The sequence below is a fragment of the Astatotilapia calliptera genome, chromosome 3 (genome assembly GCF_900246225.1).
Source record: "Astatotilapia calliptera chromosome 3, fAstCal1.2, whole genome shotgun sequence".
Classification (NCBI taxonomy): Eukaryota; Metazoa; Chordata; class Actinopteri; order Cichliformes; family Cichlidae; genus Astatotilapia; species Astatotilapia calliptera.
In genome coordinates, this window is record NC_039304.1 from 21,971,089 (window position 1) to 21,996,417 (window position 25,329).

Sequence of the window (25,329 nt, forward strand, 5' to 3'; positions counted from 1 at the left end):
CTCTCCTCTCATTACCACATTAATACATTGTCTGATAATTCAGACTCACTGTGGCTATAGGATTTTTTTTATTAGTTCAGTAAGGAATGAAAATCAGCTTAAATGAATTTGATGGATGTAATGGTTTTAATGTGACAAATCCCACAGGAGAAGCCATCCTTTAAAAATCGTTTTGCCAGATCAATCCAGAGAGCTGGCAGTTTAAGCCAGTATTGAATTTTTGCATAAACACCACAGGATATCTTGACTTTGTTAATCCTGTGTAGTTATTTAAACTGTAATTGTAGCTCAAATCAATTTCAAGCATTCAACATTTTTATGTCACCATTCTGTCTATTGATATTAACAATTAGTAAACATTTCAGTGTAACACACTATAAACAGGGGTGCACAGTACAGCATTTGCATACAGTACTGTTCGCCCACCATTTCCTTATGTTTTAATAGGGAAATTGGCCATAGGTCCATTGATTGACAGTTTATTTACCAAGCTTCTAACAACCTTGAAAGTCCACATGTATTTTCCAACTCAGTCTGAACTCTCTTAGGCAGCTTTGTAGTCATTTCTGTAAGTAGCCTTTGGGAATAGTTCTCCAGGCTTCTTGAAGGACATTCAAAGCTCTTCTTCATATGCTTCCGCCTTTTGTTCTGGAGGCCTGAACATGGTGTTCGTTTGTCTGCAAATGCACACTGACCGGCAACGTAGCGCGAGAACACTGGTGGAGAAACCCCCGGCTGTCGTGCACCGTCAGTCTCTGTGGCGCAATCGGTTAGCGCGTTCGGCTGTTAACCGAAAGGTTGGTGGTTCGAGCCCACCCAGGGACGACCGCTTTTTGTACTTTTGAGCATAAAGCACAGAACACACGCCTAATGTCAATTTTGCTTTATACTCAGCGGTAACCTTGACATCATTGCTTACTTAAAAGTAAAAACAAGCTTCTTTTTTTTTGCTAGACTTAGCGATATCGTTTCATTAAATATATAAATTTAAAAATACATTTATAAATGTATCAATATAAATGTATTTAGCCAAAAACGCCAGAATCCCAGGTTACAGCTCACAAAACTATTTCAGCAACCATCCAGCAGCTGATAAGCGACGATACCCAGCCCTACACACCAGTGACATAATCGAAACCATGAGAAGACAAGAAATGTGGTTTCCCCCGTCTTTTGGGCTGCAACAGTCTCTGTGGCGCAATCGGTTAGCGCGTTCGGCTGTTAACCGAAAGGTTGGTGGTTCGAGCCCACCCAGGGACGAGCAATTTTTGTGTTTAGGAGCAAATAATAAGTTTTGTGAAAAACACAGTGTCTAAAGCTAAAATAGAATATAAAGATATATATTTTTGCTAAGTTGTGTATTACGTGCAGTCACATCATTGCTTCATCTCTTATAAAATCTAAATAAATCGGTTTTGATAACCGACATTTCCTGTATATAATCTTTTAAGAAGTTTCAGATTCCGATGCTGGTTTTATTATTACACTATTATACCAATTAACTGGTGTAAAGTAAGTGGTTATATAATGATATAATTACAAGTACAGTTTTTAAATAGTTTCAGATAATTAATTGATAATAATTGGATTATGTGCATGTGATCAGTGTACATAGATTTGATTAGATTGATTATGTGCTCTACATTAATATACTACAACATTAAAATATGTCTATGTATATAATTTGGGTAAGACTCTGAAAAGTAGCTTTTACTGTTTATATTTAAGCAGCGTACTTTAACTAGATTTGAGTAAAACATTTTTTGTTACGCTAAATATTTATTTTATTTTCCGAGGATTTAATTAAAGAATAACATCACTTAGCGCTCTCTTAGTAAAGCCAAACACTTCTCCTCTGAAGTGTTCTTCGTATAAAACAGGAGGCTGCAGTACCAGCTCGTGGACACTTGACGGCGGCAACGGGCGGAACGTCACTCTGACCTCACAAACATGGCGGCGCCCATTAGCAAACATTGTATTTCCGTTTCTCGAAAAGTGGGAAGTTTTCTGTTTAATTCAGCGTTTATTGCCCAGGCGGCGCACTGCTCTAACAACATGGACTGTCAGAGGCCCACAAAGGTTTGTCAGCACATTTTACCCTCTGTAAACACGTTTTTTTTGTTGTGTGGTGACGTTATTTTACGTTTTTGCGTTAAACATGAGTTTGCGAGCTGAAGCCGCTTTACCGCGGCGTCGCCGTCCTACGCAGTTTGCTGTGCACTTGTCAGGTGGCTCCAGCTGTTTTAATGTCCGCTCTGTCCTATACAGCTGGAGTTTGCGGTGCAGATGACGTGTGAAAGCTGCGGGGAGAAAGTCAGAGCAGCTCTGGAGGGCAAACCAGGTGAGCAAGCACATGTAGAAAGAGCTGCTGACCCCCGCTGCATTGTTTACTTTCCTACAAACAGGGACTGCTGAAGTTTTCTGCATCCTACGCACTTAAAAGTGCAGTACAGACGCTGGTTAGCATGATTTTGCATTTCAATATTAAAGTAAACTCATTACACTAAGCAACAAGTGATGTTTCCAGAAAGATCCTGCATTTTTCTGCAGCGCCCACTGAACTCTAAGGGAGCATATAGTAGAGACGGTGTCATTTCAGCTGCTTCATCTTAACTGAATGCTTAGGCACTTCCATCAGTGCAGGCAAGTGTATAATGCAACACATATGAAGCATCCTGTTTCCTGTTAAGTGAGTCAAACCATATTGAGCACCTGGCAATCCACAACCTTATAAGAAAAAGTTATTTCATTTGTGATTTGGAGATGATGGTATTTCATACTGAGTGACCAGAATGGACAGAATTAGTAATGAGTCCATCAGAGGGAAAGCTGAAGGTTTGGCAGTTTGGTGACAAAGGCTGGAAGACGAGGCTGAGATGGTTTGGACATGTGCAGATAGGGCTGTGCGATATGACCAAACTCTCATATCCCGATATAAGAATTCTATCGGCCGATAACGATATAAATCACAAAAATGTAACATTTTCTGTAAATTCTGTGAATCTGGGCAGCTCGACTTGCGGGAAGTGTTTCCAGCTGCGCGTCACGTAGCTGGAGTCGAGTGTTCTAACCGATGCATGAAACTCTACATTTTTAGACATAAGTTGTAAATGCCGCAGTTTTCTTTGTGAGCATTCATTACTCAGCGTGCTGCGGGGGAAAGCCTGTTCTAATGTTTGAGTCTAAGGTTTATTTTTTTAGCACCTGGCGGCTCTTTTTTTACTTCTCATCCGTAAATAATCTGCTCTTTCATGTGATTCAGTTTATTCTGAAAAGTCTCAACAGGGTCTTGAGCTTTATTGTGAAAGGTTTATGTGGAACATAAACAAGCGGACACGCGATGGTGTTACCTTGTTTTTCCTAAACACAATGCATAAAACCAGGTGCTTGTCCGTCTGTAGTGTGGTTATATTAAATATAAGAGAAAGAGGGAACTTTAAGAAATTAATATAGCCACTACAGTGTCCATCAAAACAATGAAAAAATATTGTTGTAAACAGTTTATTTTGCGACACCACGAAACAAACGATAGCGTAAAATGAAACATAGACGTTTTATATCATCATCCGATATATATCGTTATATCGAACAGCCCTATGTGCAGAGGAGGGATAGTGGATATAATGGACAAAGGATGTTAAAGGAAAAGAGGAAGATCACAGAGGTGATCATGGATGCAGTGAAGATACACGCAGGTGTTGGTGTGATAGAGGTGGATGTTAATGCTGGGTGCGATGGAAGCAGATGGTCTGCTGTGGCGACTCCTTAAGGGAGCCGCTGAAACAACAACATAACTTTGAAGAGAGAAAAACAACAGCCACTAATCTCACCACAACTAATAAAACTCTTATCAGGAAATAACATTCATGGTTCTGTCTCCAGCAAGTGTTGGATGTTATTAGAAAACAAAGCTTTAACATTTTCACAATAACAAACCAGCTATAGACTACATATTATACAGATATAAACAAGAAAATGTAGACACAACCCAATAAAAAAATAAAACCTTGCTAGTACCAGGTTGGACCAATTTATTTCCAGAACTGCTTTAATTCTTTGTGACACAACAAGGTACTAGAAACATTCCTCAGAGATTTTGCTCCACATGACAGCATCACACATCCACGATTTGAATCTCCTCCTCCACCACATCACAAAGGTGCTCGATTAGACAGAGAGCAGGTGACTGTGGAGGTCGTTGAATAAGTGTACCTAATGAGGGTAGATTTTCATTGATATAGATCAGTGTAAAGCAGTAAATCTAAGAAAATGAAAATCAGATAAATCCTAGGCAAACTGTTTCTGTTTTTAGATTATTCGCATCGCTGAACGTTCTCCTCAGCTGTCTGCATTCGTGTTATTCTCCGTCTGTCTGTCTGATGATGGTTTTGGTATGTTTGCAGGCGTGAACTCGGTCAGTATTGATGTCGGTCAGGAGCAGGTGCTGGTGGAATCTGCTCTGACCAGTGCAGAAGTGCAGGCCCTGATAGAGAGCACCGGACGGAGGGCCGTGCTGAAGGGCATCGGCGGATCAGAGAAAGGTGAGGAGGAACGGCAGCAGGAGCTGCACGTGCCTGCGCTGGAGGTATCAGAAGCTTTCCAGTACCACAGCTGAGTCGGATTTATAGTCCTGTTTAATCTTGGGAAGAGTGCAAGAGTCCATGTACCAAACTGTAGACCGTGCAGGCAAAATACAGCTGATTAAATGTAATATTTGAAAATTGTAGTTCCCACTTATTTTGATGAATTAAAAACCGAGTGAATGCAGATAATATTTAGCCAGGTATTTGGGCCATTCCTTGCAGATATTCAGCGCGGTACAGTGTGGTAACTTTGAGTTGATTTATCGGACTTCCTGCTAAACAAAGATGCCTCATAAAACAGCCAAAATGGAGTTTCATTAGTTGAACCTCTGTTTGTGGTAGCAAGTCTCAGTCAGATACAGTCTGCTGATCCAATCACAGGTCAGTAACCGTGTGATTGCATGCACTGAGGGCAGTTTATGATTTAAACATGGACTAAATATCAGCTGATCTGCTTTAAAGTGTGAACACAAAGATCATCCTGACTACACCGGAGACCTCCGAGCCTTGTCTTCCATCCTTACTTAATCTGTGAAGCACAGCACTATAAGATAGGCACTCAGCCCCACAGCCTACCACAGTCTGCCTCTCCCTGTAGCTTTAAACTGGTTCATTTTATGTTGAGCTCACAGCTCCCTACAGATGAAATCTAATGTGAAGCAGTCTGATCACAGCCCTACCCCAACACAAGTAAGTGCTTCACCCTCTCTGTTTTTCCGTGGCAGATCTGGGTGCAGCGGTGGCCATGTTAGCCGGTGCCGGATCGATTCAGGGGGTGGTGCGTTTCCTGCAGCTGTCCGAGGAACGCTGCCTGATTGACGGGACCATTGACGGGTTGGAGCCCGGACCCCACGGTCTCCACGTTCACACGCTGGGGGACCTCACACTGGACTGCCTCAGGTTAGACCAGTGTTTCATACCAGTTTTATCAGCTCATCAGCATCGTGTAGAGTGTGAAGGAGATGGGGAGTCATTGGTGATTTACACTTTTCCTAAGCTCAAACCTGGAAAGAGTCATGGTTATGAGTCTCAGGCCTTTTCACACCCATAGTTCGTTTACTCTGGTCCGAATCGGTTGACGAGTTTGTAAACTTTTAGCTTTTCTCTGCGGTTTGGTTTCTTTTCCCGCAAAGAAAAATCTGTGTGGTCTGACCTGTGATGTGAAAGAACAAAAAACGGGGTTTGTGGTACCGAGGCAAGCGATGACCTTCAAAACTCCCACGCATACGTACGGGCTTATGTTACAGCTGTCAGTTTTAATTATCTCATCTGTGTCTCTGAGAGACATTGTATACTGTTGTACCCATGAGCCTCAGCTCTTATTGCCTCGGAGAAGACGGCAGCGAGAGATGAAATTATTGTGTAATGTAATTATGGTTTTAATTAAAAACAGGGCTTTAGCGGAGTTCATCTGAAATCCCGCTGATTTAGCGTGTTAATGGGACAGTGTGTCATTTTAAGCTTCCACTTGTCAGTTTAGGCTCAGTAATTCAATTAACCGAGCGCATATTGACGGGCGGCGTTAACTGTTGCTCACAGGCGTGTAGCTTTAGCATTTTTATTCTTTGTTGACGCCGTCCTGCAGAGATGTAAAACGTATCGGACATCAGGGGGAGTAAAATACGCTCGTGTGAAGTCTTTGTCGTCAAACTCACAAATGAGAAAACTGAGGGATCCATCCATCATCAAGTCCCTCACACCTCTACCTGTTTTCATTACTTTCTGCCTTATACACTCACCAGACATTTCATTAGGTACACCTAGACTCCCTTTTTCCTTCAGAGCCGATCAGACCAGGCGACGTTCTTCTGATCTTCTCTCGTCCAGTTATAGTGACTCAGGCCTGATTTAGGCTTCTGTAGAGGATCTTTATGGAGCCCACGATGTAACCTGCGTTACAAGTGGCGGACATGCTGGCATTTATGCTTGTGCTGGTGTGTTACATGTTAATTGCCATGTGTTCGTGTAATGTAAAGCTAACCGATGGAAACAAATAAAATGTTGCCATTGTTTTCCTCCTCGGTCCCCGTTCTTTGTTACTTTTACTATTTTAGTAACTGTTGCCGTCTTATCAACTTGAACCAGTCTGACCTCTGAAATCAACAGTAAGGTGTTTTCTCCCACCGCTCACCAGATGCTACAGTATATTAAACATGGCCAAAGTTTAAGTAGGAAACACCCCGGACAGTCTATACCAACTCCAACAATAACATTATGGAAGGTGGAGATGATGATCATGGATCCCTTTTATAGAGAGATGCTCAAACTAATTTATGTTCCATATATTTGATTCCCATCATGCTCTCCTTTCTCTGCAGTTGTGGAGAGCACTATAACCCCTTTGGGAGACAACACGGCGGTCCAGAGGACTCCGACAGGGTACGATAAATTACTTCTTTAGCTCGCTCTAAAATAACCTCTCCATAAAGTCATTCATTTTCATAAGTAGAGCGATCAGCAGTGCTAGGATCCTTGTGTCATAAATTCAGACTGTACCTCCTTCTGGCTTGTATTAAAATGTCAGCGGAGGCCAAATGCGAGATGCGATAACCCGCTCAGATTGCCAAACACGTCCCAGAGGAGCCGTTTTGGGCTCTTCTGCTCCAGGTGCTAAATTTTAAATGAAGTGTGTGAAAGAGTTGTAACTCTGCCTTGCTGTTAACTCCTTATTTTTTAATAGTTTTATACTTCACTGAACCACTTGACGTACAGTTAAGTTTTCACAGGTACTGTTTTGTACACAGCATGTCGGCGATCTGGGAAATGTCATCGCTGGACCAGACGGGAGAGCCTCATTTAGACTGGAGGACGGTCAGCTTAAGGTAACACAGAGTTATATTTGGCACTCGTACTTAGCCACAGGAGCTGAACAGCGTGCCTTGGTCTGTTTGCCTCCAGGTGTGGGATGTGATTGGTCGATCACTGGTTGTGGACGCAGGTGAGGACGACCTGGGTCGAGGAGGTCACCCTCTCTCCAAACAGACTGGGAACTCTGGAGAAAGGTGGGTGTGAAGGTGGTTTGTGTTAAACATGCGTAGCTTCAGGCTGGTTTCCAGTTCATTCATGGATTCACTTTGCTTTACATCACAAAACAGCAGTTATCGGCCGTTTTCATCACCCACCATTGAAGCCAATTGTCTTCGACAACAAGTAAATTATTTACTTTGTAAAATGTGAAGAAAATAAATATTTCGTGCTCACTATACTGTTGGAACATCAGCAATACATTAGCATTATTGCTGAAAAACAAAGTAACCAGTTAGCATTAAAAAGATTTGTGCTAACTTTGCTCACATTTTACGACAGTTTGAGCAAAAAATCTCCAGAATCATCCATCCAACCTGTTTCCACCACCTATGTGTTCTGGTCACGGGGAAACTATCTAAGCAGAGATGGCTCCGAGACCTCCATCTCCCCAGCAACTCCCTCCAGCTCTACTAGGAGGACCCTGAGGCATCGCCAAGCCAAATGAGAGATATAATCTCTCAGTTTGATCTGGGCTTTCTCCCACATTGCCTAAAACTCCTCACCTAGGAAGCATCCAGGAGGCATCCTAGTCAAACCAAACCACCTCAGCTGTCTCCTTTCAATGTGGGCTCGCAGCCTCTCTACCCGTCTCTAAAGGAGATCCTTGACATCCTTTGGAAGAATCTCATATCCGTTGATTAATCACAACTCATAGCCTCAGGTGAGGGTAGGAATGTAGATCCGGCGATAAGTAAATAAAGTAGCTTCGCTTTCACGCTTGGCTCCCTCTTCCTCACAGCAGACCAGTAGAGCATCCATGTTCCTACAGATGTGACTTGGAACTTCTCCACTGCTGACAGTAACTCATCCCAACTCTGAGCGGGCCCTCCTAACTCCACTGGCTGAGAACCACAGCCTCAGACTGGGAGCTGCGCGTTTTCATCCCAGCATCTTCACATAGTTTTCCATCCTCTGCCTGCCAGAGCTGAAACACAAATTAGTGAATGAAGTCATGATACAAATCTTTTTTTTTTTTAGCAAATATTCGTTCTAACAAAAACAGATTTTTGACAAGCTCTGGATCAAAGCTAAGCTAATGAGGAAGTGTTGGTTCAAAGCAGGAGTACGTTGGTAGTCCGTGGAGAGCTCCAGGCTATCCGTCTACCTCCAGAGAGCATCTGTTGTCAGATGGGTGCAGTATCAAAAATATGTGGTGCAGCCAGTCTGTTGCTGTTTCATCTGAACAATGAAAAGCGTTCACTACAGCCACTCCCTGTGCTGCTCAAGCTGTACTTTTGTATCTTTGATGGGTTTTTCCACACTTGTCCCACTCCTGGTGAGCTCCACTGTCACCTCATTCCCTGTTCAGGCCCACTTGTCAACAAATCAACATTCAGACTCCACCCACCCCCACAAACCACTCCTCTATGACTGCAACACCTCTCTACATACCTGTGAGAGAGAGAGAGAGAAACCCCACAAAGCAGCTGGACTACACCACCTGTCTCCATCCACGCCGAAGCACCACATCCTCCTGTCTCCAGAGTCACCTTCAGCACCTCAGTGGAGACGCGTCATGAGCCAGCCTGCTTCAAAGCCCCGACCATTACTGCTGTGCTGAGTCCATCCTCACCTCCATGATTACCATCTGGTGCTCAAGGACAGAGTCTGACGGCAGCGTGGCATCTGTTCCACCAAGAGGGCGATTCGCTGCAAACAGCCTTCTCTGCAAGACCCTGCATGCCTCCAGGACCCGAGGCAGGCAACAAACATGGTTCCTGTCCCTCCTGCATTGGTCATAGAGTTTTTGAGTCGTACAATGTGCCTAAAATAATATTTGCATATCCAAATGACGTGTGTATATAAGAGCTGTTATTTCTGTTATTAGTAACGAGAGGAGGAGAAACAGATTTGTCAGACTGCTGTAAATTTCCTGGCCACCTGTAGACTATCTGCTAGTTTTATTAAAGCCCTCTAATGTTAAACGCTCTACTCTGCTGCAGCACTCGAAGCTTTATACAACGTGCCCCCATCGCTCATTCACACCCATACAAGCACTTTTTTTCGCCTGAGTGCTTTCTATCTAACATTCACACTTCAGTGAATGCATCGGAGAGCAACTTAGGGGGTCAGTATCTTCAGTATTTTGCCCAAGGATACTTTGGCATGTAAAGAGGAGCAGCCTGGGCTCAAATCACCTGCCTTCTAATTAGTCGATGGCTGCTGTAGCTTCTGAACTACTCTTAATAGCTGGGTAACTCCTCTGTAACTCCTGTAGACTGCCAGTGTTACAGAGGTCATCTGCACCTTTGTTCAAGACCAGGAAATGTTTGTTTTCACTGACTGACTAGTGTTTGATTGCTGGCATCGCCCAGTTCTGTGCCAGTAATCCTTTCACCTGGATATCAGTCATGACCACAGCACTCAGTGTTTTTGTGATTAATTAACTAAAATCTCAAAACTTAAGTAATGAAAAATGCAATGTGACGTAACGCTGGTATCAAAATTATTATTTCAGGCACTTTAAATTGGTCAAGTGTAGGTATTTTAGGTATTTTAAATTTCTTTGTTCTTTTTTGTTTTGTTGTTTTTTTCCCCTGTGCAGGCTGGCCTGTGGGATCATCGCCCGATCGGCGGGACTTTTCCAAAATCCCAAACAGATTTGTGCCTGCGACGGCGTCACGCTGTGGGAGGAGAGGGACCGGCCAATAGCTGGGAAAGGTCGGAGCAAGAACAACCTGGAGACACCGGCGGCACACCTGTGAACCTCTCAAACCTCTGGACACTGATGAGAGTTTGAACAAGGGGGACAAAAAGCGTCTCGAAGAGAAAGGCAGATTGTGTTTCTCGGCGGAGCGCGAGTGCTGACGCGAGGAAGACAGAGTCCTGAAGATTACTGCACTGATGACCAAACAGCAATGAATGGACTTAATTTCGTGAAAATGCTCTTTGTGATCAAATCAAACGCTCTCTGCAGTTGCTGTTTAATGTTTTTCTGAGCATTTTAAACATGTCAACTCATCAGCAGGATGTCTGTAAATGTTTTCTCAGCTACAGATTTAATTTCTCTGTGTTGCCGTCCACTTGCAGGAACATGTGAGTAATTATATAAGCCTCTCTAAAAAACTTGTCATCTCCACATATTTGAGTTTTATTAAGTAGAAAAATTAAAGAGGATGTGATGCGGACGATTATTATGATTGCTCATAGGTGGGTCACGAGTAATGATATTTGTTTTAAGTAGAATATACAAAAAGTTGTTGGAAAACCAAATCAAATCCTGAAATTCCAGGATCGCTGAGATGTGTGTGTTTGATTTTAAAAATATTTAGAAAAAATCTGTGATGAAGGGGGAGACCGTCCCTCTCTCTGTGATCAACTCTGCAGGAGAGTTTAAAACGAGCCCAGGAGGGAGAGTGAAATTCCTTCCAGAGTGAAAGGGGGCGAGGGGGGGGGGTTAAAAAGTGACAGAGGGAGTCCTTGAAGGATTGTGTGCTCAGCTGTTTTTCTTTCCAACATGGAGAGTGAGGTTAGTGTTCCTTTATCACTGCTGCAGAGGGCGTTTGAGCCACACAGAGAGGGCAGCTGACAATCTCAGACACCCCCTCTCTGTTATCTTTTAGGAAAGTCGGACGGGTGAATCATGAAGTTGTCCAAACTGCTGCCCCTGCATATACCTCAGCCACATGTTGGTGCGCTGTCTGTGTCTGTGGCACATTTTGGATTGATTTTTTTTCCTCCAAATCGAGCATCTGTCTTGTTCTGCTGATGCTCGAATAAGTTTATCGAATTTCCCAGTAAATGTTCTGTCATTGTCCCTTTCTGTTTGAAGTGGCTGGGCTTTGAATGAAGACTCATTGTTATAGCTGGACACCCAAAAACAGCTGTATTTTTTTAATCTAATATCAAAGCAGGAAGCACAAATCCAAATGTTTGATTTACAGCTAAATAAATCAGCACAACTACGGATCAGTTAATAAGTGTGTCTTTTTAATTGGGACCACTAGTGCTGTGTGATACTGTAAATACAGGGCCAGGATTACTGATACCGATACTTTTAACCTATAAAGGCAGCTTATGTATTAGAGAGCAGTGTGTCATGCTTTATGAGATGAATCATCATCAGTCTGCAAAATCTGCACACGTCAGTGACCTAAAAACATAGATTTTCACAATACACAATAGTCTATTACCACACGCTTCGAATGTGGGTTTTGGCGACCTGAAACATAGATGTTTCTGAAGCAACTTGTCTTGTTTAAATTTGCTATGGGCTATAAATAAAATAATAAAATAGGGTTTTGGACACTTTCCTCTAACACACACCACCACCTATCTAATAATAAATAAATAAATACATAACACAATTCTGTGGGCTACATACTCAACAAATAATACGTAAAAATATCGATCTCATCATGCCAATATCGATCCATTACCAATACCGGCGTTGATATCGATACTATCGATATTAGGATCGCACATAAACAATAATCCTGCACTTGGATGTAAACGTGCCATCATTAATTGAGCCCCCCTCGCTTGTTGTTTGGGGGCTTTGTTCATCTGTAAAACACAAAGGCTCATGCGAGTCTCTGTGTGTGCTTGAGTCATTTTGGTGGCTCTTCTTTTGTGAGGATTCAGCATCCTCCCGGTGCAGCAGCAGCAGCAGCAGCCCTCCCCCTCTGCAGCCTCTCCAGCAGTATGCCCGACGTTCAAACGGAAGCAGGCGCTACCATTTTGAAACACAGCACCGCTTAGGTAAGATGGTAGATCCTTTTATTTAATCGCCTTTTCTGCACCCTTATTCTCATGTGGGAGCTCGTTAAAGCCCGCCGTCTAAAAGCTGTGAGGGGGCTGCTGGTTTCGGCGCTGTTGTAGGGACGGAGAGCTTTAGATCGCCTCGCCGTTTCACTGTGTTCATTCCTGTGCGGGAGGAAGAAGGGGAGGGAGAAAAAATGTGTTGTTACATTGTATAGATCTGCCACCGAGAGTCATACCGTTGTATCAGGTATTAGTATTGATCATCGACGCCTCGCAATAGGAAGTGAAAGTAAGTGTGTTTAATGCGTGTCCGTGGCTGTTTGGCTGTCGGGACTTTGTTTGGCTTTGCTTTGAATCGCCGAGCGGAACCAAACAAGCATCTCGCTCTCTCTCCCTCTCTCTCTCGTGTCTCCATTCACAAAAACACTGACAGCCTGTCCGACCAACTCGTCTCGTGTCTTTTGGGTATTTGTGAGCTGGTAAATAAAGCGAGCTGTGGGAAATATGTCGACTCAGCGCCGTGCTGCGTCATCACAAAGCAGCTTTCCCCCACCACCACCTCTGGTTTATGCTTCACTTGAACCCAGTGTTAGTGCAGCAGCCATACTGTATGTGAGCGGGGTTCACCCAGTATGGAGAGCGGGTATCTGTGGTGGTGCTGGTGGTGGTGCTGATGGTGTATTCGGTAAACTCAAACCAAAAAAACTAGAAACCCAGTTGTGTGGTGTTGGGGTGGGGAGGTGGGTTGTCCTGTAAAACATGTACAGGCTGAAGTGAAGGAGATCCCTACTATGCTCACTTCTTGCTCCATATTTTTATTCTTGGGCCCTGTTCACGTTATTTACAACTGAAGAAATTCCTGGTGCAGCCAAACTGTCTTCTGATTGGCTGCCCCTCGCAAACAGAAGCTTCCTGTTAAATGCAGAAACAATTCAAAATCCTGCTCCTCACATACAAGGTCTTGGATATTCAGTCCCCATCTTATCTTAATAACCTTGTAGTACCATATAACCTTATTAGGGCAATTCGCTCTCGCTCTGCAGGCCTACTTGTTGTTCCTAGAGTATTTAAAAGTAGAATGGGAGGCAGAGCCTTCAGTTTTCAGGCCCCTCTTCTGTGGAACCAGCTTCCAGTTTGGATTCAGGAGACAGACACTATCTCTACTTTTAAGATTAGGCTTAAAACTTTCCTTTTTGATAAAGCATATAGTTAGGGCTGGACCAGGTGACCCTGACACCTCCCTTATTTATGCTGCAATAGGTGTAGGCTGTTGGGGGACTCCCATGATGCACTGAGTTGTTCTTCTTCAGTCACCTTTTTGAATCACTGTGTGTTTATACACCTCACTGGAACGATGTCAAGCTCTCTTCCACAGCATGTCTTTGTCACAGATGGCTGCCCCTCCCCGAGCCTGGTTCTGCTGGAGGTTTCTTCCTGTTAAAAGGGAGTTTTTCCTTCCCACTGTTGCCAAGTGCTTGCTCAAAATGATTGTTAAGCTTTTCTCTGGATAGTTATGGGGTCTTAAAATTACAATACAAAGCACCTTGAGGCGGCTGCTGCAGTGATTTGTCGCTATATAAACAAAACTAAATTTAAACCAAAGATGAGCGGAGCTTCTGTGCTCATATACAGAGGTGTGTCATCTTCGGGTCGGATTTAGTAATGTGTTACAGCACAAAGTGGTTTCTGGCATAGAAGGAAGTACTGTGTGTATTTAGAAAAGAGCCCAGTGACAAGATTGTGTGTAAGTGGACATGGAGGACGAGGTGGAGGAACTCTGAGACTTCTCAGACTGACCATGTTGGATATGTATGCTCGGAGTTCCTTTCTGAAGGTGCAAAATATAGGGAGGAAAATATATAAATCAAGTGTGCAAACTGGTTTACTGTTTGTGACACACAGTTTACTGCTAATTTAAGATTTAACGGAGGACAAAGCTTGCCCTATTTTTTGTGTTTAACATTGAAATGAACTGATTGCGCTTGTGCTTGGAAAACGGAACAGCTTTTGTAAACCACACGCAAAACTTACCACACTTACAAGTACTATTTGGGGATTGCGCTAACATGCTTTTTCCACCCCGTTCAGTAATTGTGTCTTTAAACTGACTCTGAAACTGTGGACACAATCTCGCTGTCTGATGTCTAATGATTGAGAAGTCATTATCCAAAGAGCGTACGCGGGGTAATCCTCCTTTCTGACTCTCAGAATCACCAAATTTTACATTACTGTTTGCTAAAGATCTGTTTTTCACTGTGTCAGTCTCATTTTTCTTTAACATAATTTTGTATTATTTTATCATATTCCATATAAAACTTTGTAAATATTCAATATGAGCCCCTGTCCTGTTTATTGTAGATTATACTACTTTTATTATTATTCTTAATGCTGCCGAAAACACGAAGCATTAATATGGGTAAAATACATCTTAAATGTAGCCAAAATCAAAGGTTTATTTACTCAGATAATTAATCATTAAGTAAAATATCCATCTATCTAGTCATCTTACAAAATTCACTTATTTTCTTTGCAGCATGACCTAAAACAAGAGACGCTGGGTCCACTGGAAGCGATTTGTTCCTCTCGTGTCACTTACAAACTGACGGCTCATCACTTGCAAACGTTCCAGGATCCGGTTGCCTAGGTAACCCACTAATATGCATACTGACAGGTCATATGGTAATCAACACTATCCTGTGCTCACACTGACAGTCGCCTGGAAGTTGAGAAAAGATGCTGAAGTCACCAGCTGTCCTCTTTCACTTTATGTGCTCCATGATCACCACATTGCTTCTGGTGTGGATGCATCTTAGGGCCGGGATTATGCTTTCCCCGTCAGTCCGCTAGGGTCCATTCAGGTCCGCTCCACATAAACGTCATCATCAAATGGTGAGCGAGTCCACAGTGGAGTATAGTCGAGGTCTTAGTCATCAGCAGGGTGTTTACCGAGGTCACAAAGCGAGGAAGCAGAAGACCATTTTCCAATAGAGGCCTACGCAACCAGAAACCACAGACATCGCCCCCTGCTGGCTATTAATATGAATGCATGTTTGAGGCACTTTGACTTAGCTACTTATCAGAAAGTTGAACGCTACATCCATATTTGTGCCTGAGATGACCATATTAGGCATATTTCCTCTAGTGAGATCACACAGAACCAGGAATCGACAACACTGTATCAAACTGAGCTTTTAAGCCTGATTTATCTCACAGGGATTATTTCTACATATGTGGACCTCATTACAAGAAACTTTCACCACAATTAATATGAACATTCGGTGTTATAACGGTGTATGTGTGACAGAAAAATGAGGAAAACTGTGATAGGTTCTCTTTAAAGCACCCGGATTCATGAAAGTCACTATCGTGAGTTTAGGAGCAGCACTGCTCCTTGAAGTTGTTGGTGCAAAATGCTCCTTTCGCCTGTGTCTCCTCTGTATGAGGGTGACTCATAGCTGCATGGGTAGTCACAGCCTGCTTCTCGCGAGTGAGAGCGACGTCTCCTTAAGCGAACTCTGTGATCTCTGTGGCATTTATTGTAAATGTTTAGCGGTTATTCGCTAGCACGATCTCCACTGCTCTGTTTTTACATAATATGACTTTATCTGACCTCAGCGGGCAACTCTGAGGCAAATCTGTGGTCAGTGTGGTATTCAATTTGAGGAATTTGAATGTTAATCTGCCTCCTCATTCATGCATAAAGGTTCTTTATCAAGAGTGTGTGTATATATGGGTGCGTTTAACGTTTTCTCCAAATAGCAAGTTTCTGGGTTTTTCTCTTTTACTCTTTAAGCTAAAAATTGATCGCTTCTTTCATCTGTGATTTTTTTTTTTAGTCGTCTAAAAATAAATAAAAGCTTTAGGCTTGAGATAATGACATTTCCAAGCTTTTGATGCTCATACACTGTGTCTGCTTTTCACCCCTGTAGTCTTCTCCTTGTCAGACTAACGCTGAGCCAAAGGTGTGTCTTCATGCTCACTCAGTAACTGTCACGTCTGGGGCAGCTGATAGTCATACCGTGTTGCTAATCCTTTCACTTATCTCTAAACAAACAGTCAAAGCGATGCTCCCTCTGTTTCTCCACAGCGCCATGGACAAGAGCCACACAGTGAAGCTCTTCGTGGGTAACCTGGCATTGGACACCACGCAGGAAGAGCTGTCGGCCATCTTCGAACCCTACGGTCAGGTGGTCAGCTGCAGCGTGCTGCGGCAGTTCGCCTTTGTGCATCTGCAGGGGGAGGGTGCTGCGGAGCGGGCCATCCGGGAGCTCAATGGACGGGAGTTTCGTGGTCGGAATTTGGTGGTGGAGGAATCGAGGGGGAGGCCGCTGCACTCCACCAAGGTGTTTGTGGGTAATCTGAGCGGCATGTGCACCACAGAAGACCTCCAGCAGCTGTTCCAGACGTTCGGGAAAGTCCTCGAATGTGACAAAGTCAAAGGTAAGCCAGGTCTCTACTCACAGTTGAAGTGAAGTTAAAGTTTAGATTCTGTTTTATGGTTTAATTACAGCTGCTGAATTGCTGGGAGCGCCTGAAAAAGACTGCAGAGTGCAAAGTTCAAAGTTAAAGCTAATGCCCCGATTGTAAAGTTGTGCACTTTCCTTTGGCACAGTTCATTTTCCTAGTAAGCAAATGTGATCCTTATTATTATCAGTGCACTGAATCACATCCAGCCATTGCTTTTCCACAGGCTATGCTTTTGTTCACATGGAAAACAAGGAAGATGCGCTACAGGCCATCGAAGCCCTGCACGGCACCTCCTTCAAGGGCCGGCCCCTGTCCGTAGAGCTCTCCAAGGTCCAGCCCAGCAAGCAGGCGCCGACGGGGAAGATCCCGTGTGTGAACTGTGGGAAGCAGGGCCACTATGCTGGAGAATGCCCTGTGGGGAAACCTTCTCTGGAGCAGTACCAGAGTCAGGCAGCAGTCTTGGCTGCTGCCGCCGCTGCGGCCGCCGGCCTACCGCTGCAGGTCCAGCAAAGCGTGCACAATTCAGTCTACAACACCTCCACCTTTGATCCCACTTATGCTGCTCTCACAGGGATTACCACCGGGACACGCACAGATGGGAACCCGGTAAATCCAGCTGTTTATGGTGCCCTTGCCAGCCAGGTGTACGGTGCCAACGTTGCCAATCAGCTTTACGGAACGGTGGCCAATCAGGCCGCTCTCACGTCAGGGGCCACGCAGGTATACAGCTCCATGACACCTAATATTTACGGTCAGGTGGCTGCGTCCCCAGCAGCCGCCGCTGCTGCTGCCGCCGCTGCCGCTGCCTACACAACTCCGGTTTACACCCCGACAATGGCCAACCACCCCGTCTATCTGGCCGCGGCTCCTGGGATAGAAATGCCAACAGCGGCAGCCGCCATTAATCCTGCCTACTCTGTAGCGCCTGCGATTTACAGCGCCGCCGCACCAGCCTACGCTCAGTTAAGCGCCATGGGAGCAGCGGACCCGACTACGGCTATCTTTGAGGCTGCCAGGCAGGCGCATTACTTCGCCCAGGGCCAGCAGGTTGTGGCTGAGCAGCAGACGGCAGCTGCCGCCACAGCAGCAGCTGTGGCAAAGTCCGGAGAGAGGGATCGCAGTCCACTGCGAAGGTCGGCACCTCTGCTTCCGGACCCTGTGATGAAGCCATTTATGTACCAGAGGGCCAAGCCACGCCGACCCCTGCTCCCCACGCCAGCTGGTCGAGCAGCTGAAGAGGCAGTGGAAGCCGCAGAAGACCCCATGGCCAGGTAGGATATAATCTTTGATTCTGTTTCCTGCTAAGCAGCAGATGTGAAATAATGACAGAGATCGTTAACTTTCATGTTTTCTAAAAAATCAAGGTGCCCCCTCACCTTTACAAATCTGATGTTGTTCTTGTGGTTTTAGCTCGTGGTTCACTGTTCACTGCAAACTATTTTCTCTTCAACTAAATTTGTCCTTAACCTAACCATCTCTGTCCTCCCCCGTCTTAGGTACTACGCGGAGTACTACCAGCAGCTCCAGCAGTACCCACAGTTCCAGTATGCCTACGCATCACCGAGCGCAGTGACCGCCATCCCTGGCATGGCGGGAATGCAGGCCATGCAAGCGGTCCAAGCAGTTCAGGCTGTCCCCGCGATGCAAGCCCAGCCCGTCACCACGCTGGACGCACTCAGGCCAGTGGTCCCCGCCGCTGCGGCAGTGGCAGCCGCCATGGCTGCGCCCAGGGTGTATGAGCCGCCGTTGCCGCCGCCCACGCGCAAGGAGGCCATCCTCCGCCGCCCCGAACTCTCCCTTCACACGCCTGAGCCCCCCTTCCGATAGTCGCACACAACTCTCTGCCCGCCCCTCCCTCTTTGCCCTGAACCCCTCCCACCCTTCACCCTCCCTCACCCGCCCCAATCTCCTCTTCCAACCCCAAACTTGACCACCTTACAGCAGCTGTATGTACGTGTGTGTGTGTGTGTGGGTGTGTGTGTGTCTGGGGGCTCTAAGTGTGTGGTATTAAACTGGGGACTCCTTGGTTTATTAACCTGCTTTAGGAGAAACTTGATACGCCAGCCTTGGTTCAGTTTGCACGCACACACAGTGCAGCCACCGAAAGGGAGGCTTTCATCTGTCGCGCGGGCATTCTTTGTGCTTCTCAGTTTTACTTTTTTATCGTGCCAGTCTCACACGTGTGCCAGTATTAGGCCGACCCGCTCGGCCGTTTCATATATGCCTTTATTTCCGCAAACCCAGTTATGATTTTCTAAGGCCGAGACCTTCGATTGACGACATCAGCCATCCTCCTTAGGCCTAGATGATCAGTTAGGGCAGCTAATTTGAAACCTTTTTTGCCTTATGTTGAAGAGTTTCAATTTGCAACGTAACCAGATGGAAAGTCAGGGCGACGCTCTCGCGCGTGACGGCTGCGCTGCGCTGCGCCGCGTCCGGCCGAACCAAGGTTGAGTCTTCTTTGTTTTTTGGTTTGTTTGGGGTTTTTTTTCGAGGGACGTTTTGTCTTGAATGTGACGTGGGCTGTGACGCGTGTGAGCGAGTGAGAGGTGAGGGCTTGCTGACCTTGCAGCGCACAAACGCAGCAGCAAAAAAAGAAAATAAAACTTTGCCGAAAAGGAAAGGAGAGAAAAAAAAGAGTAAAGCACACATAAACGTACTGTAATGTATGTTTGGATCTCCCCTTTGACTCCCTTTTTTTTTTCTGAACCCCCCCTCCTCCCCTCCCGCTCCACCCTTACTCTAACTGCAGCAATGAAAGACACTGCTTCACCTCTCCCTCTCTCGCTCTTTGTAATTACAGCTGCCTACCTCTTACAGCAAATTTCAATGTCTATTCTTTTCTGTTGTGTTCTCTTATATTGTCGGCAGTTCCCGCTCCTTGTAAAGGGACAGGGTCAGCAGTTTAGAGGGGGAGGAGCCAGATATTACCGACAGTGACTTTTTTTTGTAGATGTTCCGTATGGAGTCCATCATTTTCAGAGGCCTTTTTTAAAAATAGTGTAAATGTGTTTTTTGTTGTTTACCTGTGACGTAAGTCAGCCTGGGATGTGATGAACTGTAAACGGTGGTGAAAGGAGGGAGAAAAAAATCAATGTGTTACTACTGAGGGAGCAGTTTACAAAAGGATCTTTTAATCGCATCCTGTTGGAAACCACGATGGTATGTGACAAGCTCAATCATGTGCCTATAAAGCCTCGAGTGAAGTGCATTAAGTGGAGGGACCTCCCATTTTTAAGTGCTTTTGACATTATTTTTTAATCATTTCAAGGAGGGCGGGGGGAGCCCGACCTCCAGAGCTTTAGTATCCAGAAGGCTTGGAGAGCGAGCGAAGCTTTCTCTGGGATTTGTTTCACAGCTCTTAAAAGAAAAAGCCACAAACCGAGCCTTCACGGGTTCGTTACTTTACTAACTGCTGGTTAAAGCAGAAACGACAGTGATAGCACCAATGAAGTGAGAGGTGGGGCAGCGTCGTCCACGTGCTTCTTTGACCCTCCGAATACCAGACCAGCTTTAGATTGCGATTGCAAAAAAGGGAAAAGAGCGAAAGTGTCTGTTTTAATATATCTGTTAGAGCTTGTAGAACTGGACTTTGACGAGTGGCAAATCCCACCCGCGTAGCTCTGCGTTTCATTAAAACAGCCACTTTCAAAGTATTTTGCAACTGCTATGTGACGGCGGTCTGCTGCACACGCCCCTTTACTGCCCTCCCGTTCCCCCCTCCTCCTCCCCTCCTCTCTCTCCCCCTGTGTTTTTTTTTCTTTCTTTCTTTCTTTTTGTTTTTTAGCGGTTGAGCGACTTCTTTGCATCTCACGGTGTAATCTCTCTCTGTGTCGTATATACAGAACACATACCAGTTGCATCCTTTGTAGAACTATGTGGTTTGCGAAATGTCTTGTTTGCCATGTTTGAGATCGTATTTTTTAGAGAAGTATTTTCATTTTTTTTTTTTGCCTTCTTTTTAAGAAAAATATAAAAAGTCAAAAGTTAAAAAAAAAAATCATTCAAAAAAAAAATCAGCATGCTTTTTATTGAGAATATGTATTACTATAAACCTTATTATAATAAAGAATGTTTTGGCTGACACTAATGTGGTAAAAGAAAGCAAAGGGTTTGGACATTTCCCCTTCTTCTTCTTCTTCTTGTTTATGTTGTTCTTCTCCCACTATCTGTTTCTCTTGTGTAAAATGACCACCAGACCCATTTGACTGGGGACCCAAGGGGGAGACAGGTGTAGATGCTGGCCCAGCTTTGCTCTCTTTGGTCGGGGTAAGTGCAGGTTGGTGCTCCTTTCCTCTCTCCAGCCTCTCAAACTCAGTGCAAACCAACTCAACCAAAGGGTTTTGGGGTTCATTTGCATTTGAGAACATGCATTTCAGCGATTCGTTCTGGCTCTGTAACATTAAAAGTTAAAAAAAGGATTTTTCTTGTAGAAATGATGTTTTGGCACAGTGAGAGCTGGGGAGAGGCACACAGATAGAATGGCCTGGGTGCATTTTGATCTGTGGAGCAGTCCTGTTTCCTTGGGCGGGGGGGTTTGATGGGTGTGTGTCTGGTCTGGTCTGGTATCTCCCCTGCTGTACCAAATTCTCCCTCTCCGTGTGTCTCTGTGTCCTCTCTGCTCTCAGACCTGCATGTGTGATAATCTGTAACTCTGCCGCACAAACAAACAAACAAACAAGCCCCACGTCAGTCCAGCTCTTGACTAACTATCTCAACTGAAATAGGTCACCGTGCCGCCTGGAACGGCCGGGGTGCAGCCGTGCGTGAGCGTGGCGGCGTGAGCCATGGGGACGACTTTTAGCGCGACGCCAACGCAGCGGGAACTCGTTCTCTCTCTCTCTTCACCACCAAGGTAAATAAAAAAAGTTTACAAAAAAACAAAACGCAACAACAGCAGGAAAGAAATCCTAAAGAGCACTGACTTCCCCTCTCCCAACCTGCCGCCCCCTCCTTTGACTGTGCCTTGAACAAACACTCCTTCCCCACCTCCCTCCTCTCCACACTGCCATCGCCACCTTCCTCCCCCACCTCCCCCAGTCCGTAACTCCTCCTCTGCTGCAGTGGCGGTGCCGCGGCTACAGCCTTGGGCTTCTCCTCTGTGGGTTTGGTGGGCAGGGTTTGGGTGGGGTTAGGACCCCTGCACAGGTCTCAGTCAAGTCTTGCAATCAGCTTTAGGAGGCGACTGGCGCGCCCTCTCTGTCCTGCTGGTGTGTGTCTGTGTGTGTGTCTGTTAAAGAGAAAACAGCTTCTTTTTTTGTTTGTCTATTTTTCTGTGGGCGGTATTTCATTGATTGGTGAGGCTTGACACCCCCACCCCACACACCCTCCCCCCTGCCCTCGCCACCGCCGTATTCGCCGCCCTTGCCCCTTCCCTGCCCGCCCCGGTTCCCTCCTTCTTCCCCCTTCCCTCTCTCATACCTCCTCCTCCTTAACCCCGCCCTCCTGTGCGCCTCTCCTTTCCGCCGTTCACACACAAATACACAGCGCTTTTTTTTTTTTCTTCCCCCCCTACTCCCGCCGCCACCGCCGTCGCCACCACCACCACCTTGGATCTGGGTTTGTGGCTCTGGCTCGGACTCAGACTTCCCAGAACCACCCACCTAAACCCAAACTACCCACCCACCCTCCTTTTGTTACCGTAGTGGCCTGGGCGTGCCAACGGACAGTGTATGTGTGGTGGCCCGCCGCCGGACTCAGTAACACGACACAGAGAGACTTCAGTGTTGGACGAGCCGCTTTGCTGAAACTGTTGAATGATGGGTTTGCGCCACACAGCTGTGGAAGGAATCGTAACTCCCATAAGACCTTAGCACCATGACAAAACGAGATAAACCAACAGGGGGTTTGCCTTGGGTCCCTCACAGCCTGTGTGCCAATCAGAAACGTCCTATAAGATCGGCTAATGAGGCCAGTCTGACCTGTAGATTCTCACCAATCTCGGGACTCCTGTAGGACTTTTCTGGTACGGCAGCTCTGTTTCTCTAATCCTAGTGTCAGCTGGACCGGCTGGATATGTGCTATGAGTGACTTGTATGAGGTGTGGCTATTAAATAATGAGACGTCACACCGGTTTGACTCACAGAAGCTCTGTTTTGTTGTTTAACAGCCACGCCTCGTCTACATTCTTACCTGTTAAGACTATTGATGCACACACACAGTCCCGCACACACTCGCTGTATGTCAGATGAGTTTGTCTCACATTTGCTCCGACCGCTGCGAGACGGAGTCGAGACAAGCGTGGCGCTGCCTTTCTGTCCGCCTAACAAACTAAAAGGAGGTGGGGAGGATTGAGTAGATGACTTACTGATAAGGTGAGTTGGTAGTGGAAGGATCCTTTGGCCCAATGCTACTTTCTAACCTCACCTTTCTGATCTTGGAGCATCCCATAATAGAGTCACTGGCCAGAACCTTATCAAAAGAGAACGTTGTCGCACACAGTGTCTGTGCTAATAATAACGAGCCCTAGAATCTGATGTCTCTGTTGCTTGGATACAAAGTGCAAAAAAACCAGATTTTTTTTTTTGCATTCACAGACACATTAAGTTTTTTTAAAAAACACAAATGATGAGTTCATCATGTGTGGATGCATTTAGAGGCACATAGAGGCCAGTTTTATTTCTCTCCAAAGGACCGCTGTGTAGGACTTAGTGGCGTTCGAGGACTGGACGTGTAGTGCAGGATCCATAGTCCTACATTAGTGCACATTTGCCTAGAAGGAAGGATTGTGGGTATTTGACAGATGCAGAGGCCATGTGTAGATGTGGTGAAAGACCAAAAAGCACATATCCTGATATCCTGAATGCTGATTGGCCGAAAAGCTGGCTCGAACAGGAAAGGGAGCAATAGTGCAGTTCACCACAAAGAGGAACAACTGTGTCCATTTTCATTGCTTTCAGTCACTCGGTTTCACTTTACTACAAAGGACCAACGAAAGCACAAAAACGAGGGTAGCCTGTGTCACTAAATGCTGCACACATTTACAACCAGGCTGCCATGGCAACAGCACGCAACCACAGCGTGAAGTTGTGAGTCTGCAGACCTCAGCGTAGCACAGATTAGAGAAAACGTGAAGGGCTCTTTACACTAGTGAAAACAAACACAACTATGAGTACTGCATGTAATACTGTATGTAATATAGTCACAGGCGATTGCCCCCTCCCTGAGCATGGTCCGTCTGGAGGTTTCTTCCTGTTAAAAGGGAGTTTTTCCTTCCCACTGTCGCCAAAGTGCTTGCTCAAAGAGGGTCGTCTGATCGTTGGGGTCCTCTCTGTTAATGTAGGGTGTTACCTTCCAATCTAAAGCACCTTGAGGCGACTGCTGTTGTGATTTGGCGCTATATCGATAAAATTGAACTGAGTACTGTATTCTGTTTCCACGAGTAAATCCTACACACTGGTCCTTTAAGCAGTGCAGCTGATGAAACCCCTCCTCAGCCTCCATGATCAGGGCACACCGTGCTCCAGTTTTTTTTCCCCCTCCAGCCACCTCACCCCTCCCCTCCAACTCTGCCGGCTCCTCACTAAAAAGGCTTCTTCTGGTGCTTGTGAGTCTAGGCTTCCCGTGCTTGGGTGAATGCAGCCACGCATCTCTTAAACACCCCGACCCCCCCGCGCACCCTCTTGCTCTGAATTCACAGACAGAGCTGCAGCCTCCTCTCTACTTCCACTTCCTCACCCAAACTCCCCCTGCCTTCTGTGGTTTGGACAGCTGAAGAACTGAGATACTCTGCACACACACACACACACACACACACATTTATATAGATATATATTTGTGTATTGTGTTGTTTTTTTGATGGGATCCCACAGGGTACAGCAGACACCGGCAGAGATGTACATCGGGAACAGAACCCACTCCGGCTTAGGTTTGAGCCCAGCCGTCACACTGTAGACCGTGATGCCTTTTTTAGTTGAAGCAGGTTTCATTAACGAGACTTTTCTAGGTCATCTAGCACAGATGTGAATCACAGAATCACACTTCTAATGATGCTTATCCTCTCTTCAGATAAAAGCGTCAGGAGTGTCTTATCTCACACGTTACCTCGTATAGAGGGGGGCAGACAGCATGTGAATGCCAGCAGGATGCAGTGCAGCTCAATACAAAAATCACTGCATTTATTGATCATTTATAAGGTTTTTTTCCCCTCATAACTGCAGTAATAGTGTGTTGGCTGGCATTAGAGTGAAAGGCGTTCATGTTATTTTGTCCACCCTTCTGCCCTTATATGATTACAGGCCACCTGAGGCCAAGCCCATCTTTTTTTTTCTCCCTCTCCACGGACCATTTCATTGTCAGCAGTCCCACGGTGGCATTATGTTTAGCCATTTCAGTTCCCTCGTCTCAGCGGCTGCTCAGTCACAAACCTAATTGTAACCACAAATAGTCGCGCAGTAGCTAAGCTTCTTCAAGTAGGTTAATGGACCAAGCTTAGTGTAGTTAAACGAAACGCCTCAGTTAATTACAATATTAATCGTTCTAGTTTCCAAAGACGTCAGGGGTGACAGAATAGTGTGTCATCTCAAGAGGAGAGCAATCGGGATCTGCT

At 45.5% G+C, this 25,329-nt stretch overlaps 2 protein-coding genes and 2 non-coding genes across 7 annotated transcripts; all 4 read left to right on the forward strand.

Annotated features, from left to right (window-relative positions):
- Positions 1-751: 751 nt before the first annotated feature.
- trnan-guu (transfer RNA asparagine (anticodon GUU)) lies at positions 752-825 on the forward strand. The gene has a single exon. It is a non-coding gene; the product is annotated as a tRNA-Asn (tRNA).
- A 361-nt stretch (positions 826-1,186) lies between these two features.
- Positions 1,187-1,260, forward strand: trnan-guu (transfer RNA asparagine (anticodon GUU)). Its single transcript has one exon. It is a non-coding gene; the product is annotated as a tRNA-Asn (tRNA).
- A 629-nt stretch (positions 1,261-1,889) lies between these two features.
- On the forward strand, positions 1,890-11,527 carry ccs (copper chaperone for superoxide dismutase). Its single transcript, XM_026162378.1, has 8 exons — positions 1,890-2,079; positions 2,269-2,341; positions 4,404-4,541; positions 5,309-5,483; positions 6,902-6,962; positions 7,328-7,405; positions 7,482-7,585; positions 10,156-11,527. The coding sequence occupies exons 1-8, from the start codon at positions 1,951-1,953 to the stop codon at positions 10,313-10,315; spliced, it is 918 nt and encodes a 305-aa protein (XP_026018163.1). The 5' UTR covers positions 1,890-1,950; the 3' UTR covers positions 10,316-11,527.
- A 527-nt stretch (positions 11,528-12,054) lies between these two features.
- rbm14b (RNA binding motif protein 14b) lies at positions 12,055-20,758 on the forward strand. Of its 4 annotated transcripts, none has more exons than XM_026162385.1 (5): positions 12,055-12,311; positions 14,848-14,958; positions 16,402-16,754; positions 17,005-18,052; positions 18,278-20,758. In XM_026162385.1, the coding sequence occupies exons 3-5, from the start codon at positions 16,406-16,408 to the stop codon at positions 18,606-18,608; spliced, it is 1,728 nt and encodes a 575-aa protein (XP_026018170.1). In that variant the 5' UTR covers positions 12,055-12,311; positions 14,848-14,958; positions 16,402-16,405; the 3' UTR covers positions 18,609-20,758. The 4 variants fall into 4 exon arrangements, with proteins under 4 accessions (XP_026018170.1, XP_026018173.1, XP_026018171.1 ...); XM_026162386.1 differs by lacking the exon at positions 12,055-12,311 and adding an exon at positions 12,341-12,561; XM_026162387.1 differs by lacking the exon at positions 12,055-12,311 and adding an exon at positions 12,552-12,603.
- The last annotated feature ends 4,571 nt before the right edge of the window (positions 20,759-25,329 follow it).